This window comes from Rutilus rutilus (assembly GCF_951802725.1).
Source record: "Rutilus rutilus genome assembly, chromosome: 5".
NCBI classification, from domain to species: domain Eukaryota; kingdom Metazoa; phylum Chordata; class Actinopteri; order Cypriniformes; family Leuciscidae; genus Rutilus; species Rutilus rutilus.
Genome location: NC_140213.1, coordinates 12,399,973 through 12,414,402, shown reverse-complemented (window position 1 = coordinate 12,414,402; position 14,430 = coordinate 12,399,973). Strand labels below are relative to the sequence as shown.

Here is a 14,430-nt window from a genome sequence, read left to right as displayed (position 1 = left end):
TATATTCCTGGACAAGCTACTTTTTTTTTTTTTTTTTTTTTTTTTTTTACAAGTGAATGAACGATTTATTTGTCCAAAGGACAAGTAACTTACAAGACCAGGGTTAATGCTAAGCCCTGTGGCCAGTTGCATAAACTGTTAAGACTAGTCTTACAAGTTAGTCATCCAATTTTATTCTTTAAAACTGTTAATAACTTTTTAAAGTCAGTAACATAATAGATTGGTCTAATTTGACACCGAACAGTAAGACTGATTATTACCCCTAATTAACTTCTAGTTGATCATACTAGTTCTTAAGACACAGTCTTAACATAGTGGTTATGTTTATGCAACTGACCCCTGGTTTATACATTTTTATAATTTTATTATAATAACGTTAGCTTCAGAAGACCTTTCTCAATGCTGCTATTGTCATACAATGAAAGTATTATATTCCTACTTCCATATAGTATGGCAAATTAGTACAAATTAGAAAAGTTTAGCAGGTACAGAATTTTGATGCACGTTATCTTATTTTCCCCTCAATGATAGTTTTCATTTTCAGGTGTAGCTAATCCTTTACAATGTGTTATTGAACCTTTCCATTGTATAACATTTGTAAGCTACATTTTAATCTTGTGTGGTTTAATATTTATAGGACTCAAAGCACAGCCTAAATAACTTAAGGGTTAACATTTATTGAGTAGTCACAATGTTATTATTAAATGTTTATGAAACAATAAATCACCATTAGTAACATCAGTCAATCTGTTCACTTTATAGACGGGGCATGAAGAGACTGGACCACAGCATGAAGAGACTGGACCACAGTGCTAGTTTGGCACCCCCACACTACTTATATTTAAGGGTTAGTTCACCCAAAAATGTATATTCTGTCAGTAATTATACACCCTCATGTTGTTCCAACCCCTTAAAGGATTAGTTCACCCCTAAATGTAAATTTCCTAATAATTTACTCACCCCAATGCCTTCCAAGATATCTATGTCTTTCTATCCTCAGTGGGAGAGAAATTATGTTTTTCGAGGAAAACATTTCTGGATTTTTCTTCTAACAACAGACTTCATTGGTTACCATCGTTTTTAAGTCCAAATCAATGCAGTTTCAAAAGTCTTTTAAGTGTTTAAACGGGCTGTACGCGATCACAGCTGAAGAAGAGGTTGTTATCTAGCGAAACGATAGGGCGTTTTCAATTTTTTTTTATAATTTATAGACTTTTTACCTTCAATAGTTCGGATTGAGATGATCAACAAACGGACAGGGAACTACGTCATCACGTTGAAAGGTCACGCCGGCAATACTATTTGAACTACTTTTCATATTCAGCAGAATGTTATTCATATACTATTCATATTCAGTGAATACTATTACTATATATAATTGCAAACAATACTATTTGAACTATCCTCCTACGTACGGTCGCATTGTAAACAGTGGGGCGATACTAGGGGTGCACCGATCCGATATTAGGATCGGATATCGGCCGCGATACTGATAAAATAGCTGGATCGGGGATCGGAAAAAATAACAGATCCACGGGCCGATCCAGGTTTTTTTTTTTTTTTTTTCGTCGTCGCAGCAGAACCTACGTCATTCGTCAGCTTCACGCGTGTCGCATGCTAGAAGCAACATGGAGCGAGCCAGAGGCCGTTTCTCAATACCAAGTACGCAAACTTCGGACTTGCGTCCTCCTTGGTAGTTCGGACTTGCCAAGTTCGACTCAGGAGAACGAACTCCCGAGGACGAGAGGACGCGAGTCCGGTTATTCTGCAAATGGAACAGCGGTGTACTTGATCGCGTCACTCAGCTCGCTCTGGCTACTCCGGTAATCCCTTTATGTATATTTTAGCCAACAATAAAACGAAGTATGTTATACAACACCACTCTGCCTCTTTTCATTTAAAAAAAAAAACTTAAACATATTAATGGCCACATAAATGTGGTTCAGGCAAACGCGTACATTGATTATCTTTACTGCATATTAACAACACGAAATATAAAACACAACCCTGCTTCTTTTTGTTTTCATTTTAAAAAATATGAAACATAATGATCATTAAAACTGACATTTAAATTTGCCATTGCTGATTAAGTGAGCATTCAGGTCATGTTTGTGATGGTGGTGTGACACGTTTGACCAATACACAGTTTTTTTGTTTCCACCGCTACATTTTTTTTTTTTTTTTTTGACATTTATTTAAAGAAGTTTGATTATATTCTATTTTCGATTACATTTATTTAAAGAAGTTTGATTATATTCTATTTTCGATTTTGAATGCACAATTGTTTTTTAAATAAATAAGAATACAACACATTACATACATCTGTTATTTTGTCTTAGTTATGTTTAGTTAGTAAAGTCTGGTGCCTTTAGTCTCTTCAAGGAAGGTATTTGTGGAAGGTATACAGTTTATTATTAATTCAACTATAGTATCGGATCGGTATCGGGTATCGACAGATACACAAAGCCCAGGTATCGGTATCGGGACTGAAAAAGTCGGATCGGTGCACCCCTAGGCGATACTTCTGCCGGTGCCGGCGTGACCTTTCAACGTGATGACGTAGTTCCCTGTCCGTTTGTTGATCAGCTCAATCCGAACTATTGAAGGTAAAAAGTCTATAAATTATAAAAAAAAATTGAAAACGCCCAATCGTTTCGCTAGATAACAACCTCTTCTTCAGCTGTGATCGCGTACAGCCCGTTTAAACACTTCAAAGACTTTTGAAACTGCATTGATTTGGACTTAAAAACGATGGTCACCAATGAAGTCTGTTGTTAGAAGAAAAATCCAGAAATGTTTTCCTCGAAAAACATAATTTCTCTCCCACTGAGGATAGAAAGACATAGATATCTTGGAAGGCATTGGGGTGAGTAAATTATTGGGAAATTTTCATTTAGGGGTGAACTAATCCTTTTAAAGGATAATTCCGGTATTTAGCACTTTTGAGTCTCTTTTCTGGTTTGTTTTGGATGAACTAGAGTGGTGGACACAGAAATGTTGACGATGGGTCCTGTCTCGACTTTTTGACTCGTTTAGAATCGCCTTTGTCCGCTTCAGAGTGGCTGGCTACGGGCATGCACGAACATGTCCTTAAAACAACCTTTAACGTTAGTTTTCAAAACTGTGCAACTCACAGAGTGGTGTTCGTTGATGATTAAAAACAAATATATCGGCACAATGTATGATTTCAATCCGTGTTATTTGCTATAGTGGAACTATTTATTCAGATAACTCACAACTGCGTATAAACTTCCGCTCGATATTTGAGTCTGAAGCACAGTAATATCAACGAGCAATGAGTCCTCCAACAGAAATCAATGGGATTTTACAAAATGTCAAATAAAACACGACAGAAACTGTATTTCGCTACGCTACTTGTTTTGGAACATCAACGAACACCACTAGCCACTCGGTGAGTTGCACAGTTTTGGAAACGAGCGTTGAGGGTTGTTTTAAGGACATGTTCGTGCATGCCGGTAGCCAGCGACTCTGAAGCTGTCAAAGGCGATTTGTCCACCACTCTAGTTCATCCAAAACAAACCAGAAAAGAGACTCAAAGTGCTAAATACTGGAATTATCCCTTAAAGGGATAGCTCACTTTGAAACTAAATTTTGGTATGTTTTAGCTTACCTCAAGGCCATCCAAGATGTAGGTGTCTTTTTTTCCGCAGTAGTTTGAATTTTTATATTTTTAGGTCAAACCGTTCTTGTCTGATAGTCCTATGAATGCAGGTCTGTGGTCACTGTCTCAAAGAGCATGCACAGAGTCCAAATTAAACAATTTCCCATCGTCCAAATTAAACAATTTCCCATCGTTCAAATTAAACAATTCCCCATCGTCCAAATTAAACAATTCCCCATTGTAAGTACACATTGATGGCCTAAGACACGAAACGAGCGGTTTGTGTGAGAAAACGACCAGTATTTCTATCGTTTTTAACTCTTGTACACAGCCACGTCCAAGTGATCTGAGGGCATAGATGTATATATACTAGAATAGATGTTGCCTTGCCTACGGCATTCGTTCCAATGAACTGCCGTAGCCAAGGCGACATCTAGTGTATATATCTATGCACCAGTCTGCGCACACGTCACACACCAGGATGCGCTCCTGCCCTCAGATCACTTGGACGTGGCTGTGTATTAGAGGTAAAAAACGATATAAATACTGGTCGTTTTCTCACACAAACCGCTCGTTTCGTGTCTTAGGCCATCAATGTGTACTTACGATGGGGAATTGTTTAATTTGGACGATGTTTTAATTTGGACTCTGTGCATGCTCTTTGAGACAGTAACCATAGACCTGCATGATATGACTGACAGACAAGAACGGTTTGACCTAAAAATATCAAAATTGAAACTACTGCGGAAACAAAGACACCTACATCTTGGATGCCCTTGAGGTAAGCTAAAACATACCAAAATTGAATCTTAGTCAAGACATTGTTAAAATAGTCCAAGTGACTGGCTCAACCTTAAATTCATCAAGCGACAACAATCAATTTTGTGTGCAAAAATAACAACTTTATTCAACTATTAATTTTTTTATTTGTGGGCCTCTGAGTGAGTTCACAAAAGTGCCGCACTACATCCGAGACCCATCTGCGTCATCTTCTCAGTTCTCGCTGCTCTTGTGAACTCTAGGGCTGGGACGATACAACTATCTCCCGATTCGATACTATCACGATAGGGATCTTCGCCGTGACGTCACGACGCGGTTACATGCGCTCTGGTTGGCAGAAGAAAAGTAATAGCCGCTTGCTGCGCAGCGCAAACACAGAACAAAAATGGTTGTATCGTGCTGTGTGATCAGCAAGATTGGTTACTGTACTGTGTGTATCATCTGTGTACATATCCTTATAAATTAAGGGCAAATTATTGTATTTTCATACATTTTTACGTATGTTAACCAATGTTATATACAGGGCCTGAAGTTAACTTTTTTGACTTTTTACCAGACAGGTTTTTTTTTTTTTTTGGCCTCATAAAAGGTGAAAAAAAGGAATTGCACAAACATTTGTTCTTTAACTTGTAAGAATACACATTTAAGTGCTGTCAAGTTATTAACGAGATCCATAAGTAATAATAACTCTTAGAATACAGATATAGACCTAGTGCAGCTCGTATGTAAACAAATTACACGTGGCTGTGTTGATGGCTGGGCAGCTGTTAGTTACAGCGTTCAGGAACCGTTAAGCAGAACTAAATTAATATTGTTATTACTGGTGAAGTTACCGGGTAGGCTACCGGACATTTTCTCACCGGTTCCCAACTCCCAACATCTGTGCAACTGTCATTGTACTGTCAGCATTGCATGATCTCATCTCACCAACGTAGTCAGAGAAGGGCCTCATCTTTCTCTCCGATCACATACACGTTCCGAAACACTCAAACTGCACTGCTTTCACAGATGCTTTTTTTACTCCAGTAATGTGCCGCCAGATTTTTTAGCTGTAAATCCAACGAAATTGCTGACTTCGTTTAAATGTCAAAGAACAACAAAAAATTCTCACTCAGGTGATATGGATCAGGCAGAGAACATGAACCCTGGTTATATAAAAGCTTAATTATATCTCTTTTTAGCTTCTTCGGACAAATAATTAACATATGCTGACAAAACACAGGTAGACTGCTGCGACATGCGACATGTTTTGGTTCTTTCTGCCAACCAGTTCGCGCCCACGCCCATATCGTGACGTCACATTTGACTCCGGCGAACATCCCTATAGGTGCTGATACTGCTGGTATTATGATTTTGTCTTTTCGTAACGATTTTTTACTGCACGAATCGTAACTACCACAATGTTAACAGAAAATAAACAAAGTTAATAAAAGGCTGATTTGACGTTTACTTGTCTGACAGGACAGCGGTTTCTGTGTTTGCCTAGCAACAAAAAACGCAGTTCACTGCTCGTTCTGTGTGATTGGGGCAGTGCTGTGCGCCTCGCGTTTTCGAACCGGAAAAACGCGTTAGGTGTGATTGGGGCTTTACTCTATTTTGATCGCTATCATAAACATCAGTGTTTATATTTGAAATTTTAACTTTTATCCTAGTACTTCTATGATAATTTTAACTATTGTATCACAGAAATAATGATACTATGAGGTTGAAAAGACTGTTTGTGAAGCTGTTTCATGACGACTCTGAGTCAGCACAGCTTTAAATGTTGCGATGTGATTTTGTCAAAGGTTTAATAGACAGACAAAATGGAAGCAGATTGCGTGGGTGTTTGAATCGAGATCACATTTTTTTAAAGATGAATCGTGCAGCTCTATTGTCTTATCTCTCTCCCAGTATATGAGTAGCGCGAGGGCTTTTCAATGCATTCAATCTCACGTCGCTTTTACGCATCCACTTGAAAGGGATATTACGTTACTCGACACTCAAAATTTAACAACACATTTCATCCTTTGTTGGAACGAAAGTGACTTACTTCGGTCAACCTCATCTATAAGCAAGGACAAAAATAAAGCAATTTAATTTGAATTAATATCGATTCTGTAATAAAAAAATTTTTTTAAGATCGTTTAAAAAAAAAAACAACGCGATACCTAGGTGAATCGATTTTTTTCTCCCAGCACTAGTGAAGTCACTCAGAGGCCCATACGGGAGAAAATTAATAGTTGAATAAAGTCTTTTTTTTTTTTTTTTTTTGTGTGTACAAAAATTGTTGTCGTCGCTTGATAAACTCGCCAGAATAAAATTGCCTAGAAGCCTATGGAGGAGTGAGCCAGCTCTCATATTTCATCAAAAATATCTTAATTTGTGTTCTGAAGATGAACAGGAGTCTTACGTGGTTGGAATAACATGAGGGTGAGTAATTACAGACAGATTTTTTTGGTGAACTAACCCTTAAACACCGTTTTCATTTCATTTAAATGTTTATATGAAAATATTTGTTGTTGTTTTTTTAAGCTATAATGTAGCGTTTAAAATGTATGATAATCATATGAAATTTTCTGCTTTTTGATATACTGTAAAAGTGTGCACTTATAATTCACATGGTTGTGTTAATAAAAAAATAAAGTTGGACGAATAGTGCAGAATTTTTTTTCTAACCTTAAAATAACATTTTAACTTGAAAGAAAGTGGACATTTTATCGTTCTTTGAATGTTGTATTGATAATAACATTTTGGGGGAAAGAACGTTGCAGGAACGTTATGCTTACCTTAAGATGATGTTCCAGCAACGTTATGCCAATGTTCCAGCAATGTTATGCTAACCTTAAGATAACGTTGCATGAACGTAATGCTAACCTTAAGATGATGTTCCAGCAACGTTATGCCAATGTTCCAGCAATGTTATGCTAACCTTAAGATAACGTTGCATGAACGTAATGCTAACCTTAAGATAATGTTCCATGAACGTTATGCTAACCTTAAGAATGTTCCAGCAATGTTGTGATAACGTTCCGGCAACGTTATGCTAACCTTAAGATAACGTTCCAGCAACATTATGCAAACATTAAGATAACGTTCCAGCAACGTTATGCAAACCTTAAGATAATGTTCCAGCAATGTTGTGCTAACGTTCCAGAAATGTTGTGCTAACATTCCAGCAACGTTATGCTAACCTTAAGATAACATTCCAGCAACGTTATGCAAACCTTAAGATAACGTTCCAGCAACGTTTTGCAAACCTTAAGATAATGTTCCAGCAACATTATGCAAACCTTAAGATAACGTTCCAGCAATGTTATGCTAACCTTAAGATAACGTTCCAGCAACGTTATGCAAACCTTAAGATAATGTTCCAGCAATGTTGTGCTAACATTCCAGCAACGTTATGCTAACCTTGAGATAACATTCCAGCAACGTTATGCAAACCTTAAAATAACGTTCCAGCAACGTTAAGCAAACCTTAAGATAACGTTCCAGCAACGTTATGCTAACCTTAAGATAACGTTCCAGCAACGTTATGCAAACCTTTAGATAATGTTCCAGCAACGTTGTGCTAACGTTCCAGCAACGTTATGCTAACCTTAAGATAATGTTCCAGAAACATTTTGCAAACCTTAAGACAATGTTCCAGCAACGTTATGCTAACGTTCCGGCAACGTTATGCTAACCTTAAGATAACGTTCCAGCAACATTATGCTAACGTTCCAGCAATGTTTTTTCTAACATTAAGATACCATTCCAGCAACGTTTCGCAAACTGGACATTTCAACATTTTTAGAACGTTTCAAGTCAACGTTCCCACAACGTTCTTAGCAAACCTTAAGACAATGTTCCAGCAACGTTATGCTAACGTTCTGGCAACGTTATGCTAACCTTAAGATAACGTTCCAGCAACATTATGCTAACGTTCCGGCAATGTTTTTTCTAACATTAAGATACCATTCCAGCAACGTTTCGCAAACTGGACATTTCAACATTTTTAGAACGTTTCAAGTCAACGTTCCCACAACGTTCTTAGGACATATTTTTGTTAGCTGGGAGGCTCACACTCGGCAGAAGAGTAGGTCATCTGGGTTATTTGTTTACTCTTTTATAAATACTGCTTTTCAGCCATACCTTATATCCTGCTATTCAAACATAGTACAGTAACTACATTTGTATGCTGAAACTGCATGCAAAACAGGTTTCCCCCGGAAACCCTTACTGCCTGCCATTGGTCAGACAAACATCTGATTTAGAACAATTTTTATTTCTGTTAATTAGCCAATTGTACACACTTGTGAGACAGATATCTCAAATGGACAAATATCAGCTAATATATAGGTCTACATTTACATACATTTACATTAGTCTATCACTAATTAGCATGCACAGAGGTTTTAGACAGCTGTGAAAAATTTAAAGAGCTAAATTGCCCTTAACATTAGTCTTGACTGCATCAGGACAGGTGTTTAGTGAGATCTGAGGGAGAAAGCAGTACCTCTATCTGCACTGTCCACAGACACTGGGGTGCTGGAGAGTAGCTGCGCCTGTAGATTCTCTATTTCAGAGTTCTTACAGCTTAACAGCTGCTGTAAACTCATGATCTCTGCCTGAGAGAGGAGAATGATTTCTGTTATTATAATATTGGTAAAAATGTGTAAAATTAATTCATTAAAATCGTTTACATGATTAGCATGTCATAGTAAATGTTTAGGAGAGCACTGAAAGGATATCCATTATGGAAGGCAGGATTTTTTTTTTTTTCATAAAGGATTTTGATGTACTATGTGTCACCATTATGTTCAGTTTAGTTTTGTTTTGTGTAGTTGACTTTCAGATTGTTGTCATGTGTCTTTGGTCAGATTCCCAGCACTCATCTGTCTCCTTGGTTACAGTCATTATTAGTTCATCCGTGTCATCTGTGTTCTATTAATTATCCTCGTTTGCGTTTGCTTTATAAGTTCATCCCTCACATTCATTCTCAGTTCGGTCTACATCACCTTTAGTGTGTGTTGCCCAGCCTGTCGTTGTGTTATTTGTATTACCCTTATTAAACTTAATATTGGAACTTTATTCATCATCTCCATCTGCCTTCTTGCAATCACCCAGGACACTATGTGATATATATATTATATTATATATATATATATATATATATATATATATATATATATATATATATATATATACAAAACACATTCACATTTACTGAAACTGCAATGTTGCATGTGTCATTTACAACTATCAGCACATTAAAGGAACACGTCGACTTTTTGGGACTTTAGCTTATTCACCGTATCCCCCAGAGATAGATAAGTCCATATATACCCTTTTCATCTCCGTGCGTGCCATAACTCTGTCTGACGCACCCACCACTAGCCTAGCTTAGCACAAAGACTGGAGGTAAACGGCTCCAGCTAGCATACTGCTCCCAATAAGTGACAAAATAACGCCAACATTATCCTATTTACATGTTGTGATTTGTATAGTCACAGCGTGTACAAATAACAAGGTCACATGAGACACAGCCATCTTCTAACCGTATATATATACTGTGAACTATATTCTCAGAAGGCGAAGCACTGCTACTTCTGCGGAGTGATTTACTCCAACTCTGAGCGAACTCTCTGCTCCTCACCACGGGGCTTCTCAGGTGCTGCGAGCAAATCACTCCGCCCAAGTAGCAGTGCTTCGACCTATATAGACGCTATATCTGGAAACAAACCTTTTTGCATTATTTTCCTGTTATTTCTGTAAAGCTGCTTTGAAACAATCTGTATTGTAAAAAGCGCTATATAAATAAACGTGACTTGACTTTGGGGAACCAGGTCTGCATGGGCCAATATGTCCTCCCTGACCTTGCACAGGGTCTGTGCGTATAGGCTCACAATGCATACTTGCAAAGGCCCCGGGGCTAGCTGTGGGCCATTGCATCCGTGCTGAGGGTCTTCTCAGTCAGGGAGTAAAATAACTGGCAGTGGTATGTGTCCGGAGTGGCAAACAGGTCTACCTGAGCAGCTTCAAAGCGCCGCCAAATCAGCTGGCCCACCTGGGGGTGGAGTCTCCACTCTCCCAGGAGTGTGATCTGTCATGAGAGCGTGTCGGCTACACGATTGAGTTTGTCTGGAATATGTAAGGCATGAAGCGACCTGAGTATGCCTGGGGATTAGCCCAGCGGGAAAGCCCCCACTGTGATCTTCAGATCACCCTGCATATCAACCAAAGTAGTCTTCTGCTGAGCAGAATAACTAGATTAGAGGGGATAGCGGAGGGGACACATTACCTCTTACGAGGTATTGGAGTCTCAATCTCAGCATTGAGATGGAAATCTTCCCGCAGTGGGTACATGACTCATTCACGAATACTACCTCAGCGTGCTTACAAGCCAGACATGAAAGGCAGTGATTGTGATTGTCAACCGAGGCTAAGAAACGACTGCATCCAGAAACTCACGGGTGGAATGACATCTTGAAAAAGACGCAAAAAACACACTCGTGTTACTCTTTCAGAGGAAAAGCTATTTTGTGCTGAAGTGCACAGGGGAAGATCACCTGCACAACATGCAGAGATTCTCTCGAAGATGATTACCGCTGATGCACCATCACACAAACACAGGAAACTCTTCCGGGTTCTGAAGACCACTCATAGATGAAAGCCGAGCTGAATCAGTGCAGAAATGCTCGGCTCTGAAGCAAAAGCTTACTGAGTGTCTCTGCACGCCATACCCACAGCATGGGGCGTGGTTCGCGATGTAAATCTTACTCACCAATGTCCATTGGTTGTGTCTGTTAAAAATCGAAGGTGATAGGGCTCTCAGGCGCGATCCTAATTCGTCAGTCACTGAATTAACTCGTAGGGCCCTATCTTGCACCCAGCGCAATTGACTTTGTACAACGACGCATGTATCATTCCTATTTTGCATTCGACGCACAGCAGACTTTTCCTTCGACAGACGCACGTCGGTAAATTAGGGAATGAACTTGCACTCCCGGGGGCGGTTCAGCGAAAAGAGGAGGCGTGTTCCGGCGCAAACGTTCCCTGGTGCTATTTTGCAGTTCCAGAAAACAATTCCGCCACAGACCAGGAAAAACCCAGTCTAAAGTCAGTGGCGCGTTTTCAGTGGCGCGTTCAGATGCACAACGCGCATACACTTTGCTTCTCTCATCTACACACAGACGCAGCAGTTGCCATTTTTGCAAACCATACATAATTACAAGGAAAAATATTCCACATGAGGGAAATCATCGTGGTGTCCATGAAGATGTGAAAAAATAGCCATTAATCTATCTTACACATTTACCAATATTATTATACGCCTGTTTAACCGAAAATAATTTGGGTGGGTTTCTCCCATTCCCATACAATGTCACTTCTCTGTCTTTTACGGCCCTGACGAGACGTTGGTCTCCTCGGCTATGAACCGCTCCTGGCGTGCGCCTGGCAAATCCGCCGTTAAAATAGCAATTCGCCATGGAACAAGCGCGCCTGCTCTTAAAGGGAATGTGAGATGATGCTTTGATTGGTTTATTTCACGTTACGCCCAAACCACACCTATGAGTAATGAAGCTACTTCAGACCAACCCCTTTTAGATTTGCGTTGGGCACAAGAGTAATTTATCCTGCCGGTATAATAGCAACAGCGCCCGAGATCCGCCCACAAAGTTACTAGCGTTTCGCGTTTGATACTTGCGTTTCAGATCGTTAAAATAGGGCCCGTAGTGACTGACTGGGAACTCAGGGAAAACAGCAAAGGGAACAGAATGAAAATGAAACCAAAACAGAACAAGGTTGTTACAATATCAACATCCATTCAGTATTTAGCAACCATCAATATGACAGGTTTATGTGATACTGTTAATAAAACAAAATTTAAGTCATTATTAATTGACAATCTGCTGCAGCTCATTTGTCTTTTGATCACAAGTTTGAATATATGGAAGTACAAATTAGATTTCAGAGCTACATTGGAAGATTGTCAGTGAATAACAACTTAAATGTGGGCCTGTTCCTCAAACAGGACACAAAACTTATGAGTCATATTTGTGTGGCAGTACCTGTGTCACCTTGAGTTTCTGCTCATACTGCATCTTCTCTTGTTCCAGCTCATCAACTCGATGTTTAAGCATCTTGAGCTCCTGGAGCAAGTTCTTATTGCACAAAATAATATATATATATATATTAGAAAAATAACATTTCAGCAAATATTACAATGTATTTCATTTCAAAATCCCCCCACTGAATGGTCTAATTATTCTGACAAAAATGTGCCATGGTAAAAATGCTTTCTGCAGAAATACCATTGATACCAGAGTTTTGATACATTATTGTAATGCACTGTGGTTGCCAAGGTAAATTTAGACAGAAATCCTGTTCTCGGAGAACTACCTTTCTGCAGACTTGTGGTTCAACCCTGCTCTAATACATCTGTCTTAATTAGCTGGTTCAGGTGTGTTTGATTACAGGAGTGTTGGAGGGAGATGAACATTTCAGGAAGGTACATCTCCAGGAAAAGGACTGGGCTCCCTTCTGTAAGGGTTAAACAATATGAAATATTTTTTTCTAGCAATTTAAACATAACTACAGCCCCAAACCTACAACTGTCAGGTCAAAGTCACATTCTAACAACCATCCCAGTTCTGCCAGAACTTCTTAAGTAATGTTATATGCTGCTGTAGAAGTCACCATTTCCATGGCAACGGGAACGGCAGTCAGTAGGATAGTTTTTGCAGGCTAGCTAGATTATATTAGCTACCACTAATGTTATAGGTGGCATGGTATTTTTTAGGGTTAGAACATAAAACACAAAGAAGTTTAAGTGCAAAAAAAAATGCAGCATTTGAAAAACATTGCATTCTAAATATTATATACAAACCTAAGATGCCTAAAGAGAAAATAAATGGAAAAACACAAGGCCTAGTAAAAGTGTGTGGTCAATGATGAGCATTATTAAAGCTCATACTAAAATAAACATTGTTAATCAATAACAATACATAATAATAAAATTTAAAAAAGGCATCCCTTTAATACAATACATTTCTAACTCTAATTCATAAGCACACACAATATATTGGCAGCAATCACAGACTATGAGATACAAGGGGTGCCTACACTTATTCCACAGTTCCACAGTGTTTGAGTTTGTCTAAATGTCCAGATCTCAGACCTACCACTGGCTCTGGCTCAGTCAGAAAGGCTTGCACTGGGTCACTGCCACAACCTTCCTCTGGGACCATTTCCGCTGGCTTCTCTGGGATCTTACTAGAGATCTCTTGCCGAATCCTACACATCTGCTCCTGAAGCTCGCTAATCAGATTCACTACACTCTGTCAGAAAGGGGTTGGGATAGTAAAGAGAGGAAGAACCAAATGAAATAAGGTAAGAGAGAGTGGAAAGAATGGATTATGGGAAGCAGACATGCAGTGGTTTCCTTCCTATCTGTGCTCTGCAGGTTACTTGATCAACTAGATTTTAAAATATCCCGTCATCTTAGCTTGATGTAAGTCCTAATATGACCTTTCCTAGAGTCCTTGTTTTTTCCAAGCCATTAGCAATCGTGCATAGCAACATAAGATTGTGATTATCTATCATTCAGTGTCATTATACATAGACACAGTTCAGTAGTATTACAAACACTAGGTCTAGTCCAAATATTAGATTATTTAAGATAATAGATGTGTCTATGTACACCATGTAATTCTATGGCATCTATTTCTAGTGTGTGTTAGATTAACTCCTCAAACTATTGCAAGAGGAATCTGACATATTAAGTAACATTCTAGTTTAAAATAATATGTTACATAAATGTCTCTTAATGTCCCATAAAAACAAAAACTGGTTAGTATTTTTACATGCACATTTTAAATATATATATATATATATATATATATATATATATATATATATATATACCCACCCATTTATATATATATATATATATATATATATATATATATATATATATTAGTTTTTTATTTATTTTTTTGCAAGGTGAGTACCTTACCAAAAAGTTAAGTGTAATCACAAGACCATGTCAGCTTTTTACAAAT

The 14,430-nt window shown here is 38.4% G+C and overlaps 1 protein-coding gene across 9 annotated transcripts in view; it reads right to left on the bottom strand.

Annotated features, from left to right (window-relative positions):
• Positions 1-14,430, bottom strand: part of ppfibp2a (PPFIA binding protein 2a) — a 52,026-nt gene that overhangs the window by 24,788 nt on the left and 12,808 nt on the right. For 8 of the 9 annotated variants that reach the window (XM_084409022.1, XM_084409023.1, XM_084409024.1 and 5 more), the window contains 3 exons: positions 13,552-13,707; positions 12,439-12,531; positions 8,883-8,994 (listed from right to left, as the gene is read on the bottom strand). In XM_084409022.1, the coding sequence (XP_084265148.1) occupies positions 8,883-8,994; positions 12,439-12,531; positions 13,552-13,707 (361 nt within the window). The remainder of the gene's footprint in view (positions 1-8,882; positions 8,995-12,438; positions 12,532-13,551; positions 13,708-14,430) is intronic. The other variant, XM_084409026.1, reaches the window with a different exon arrangement.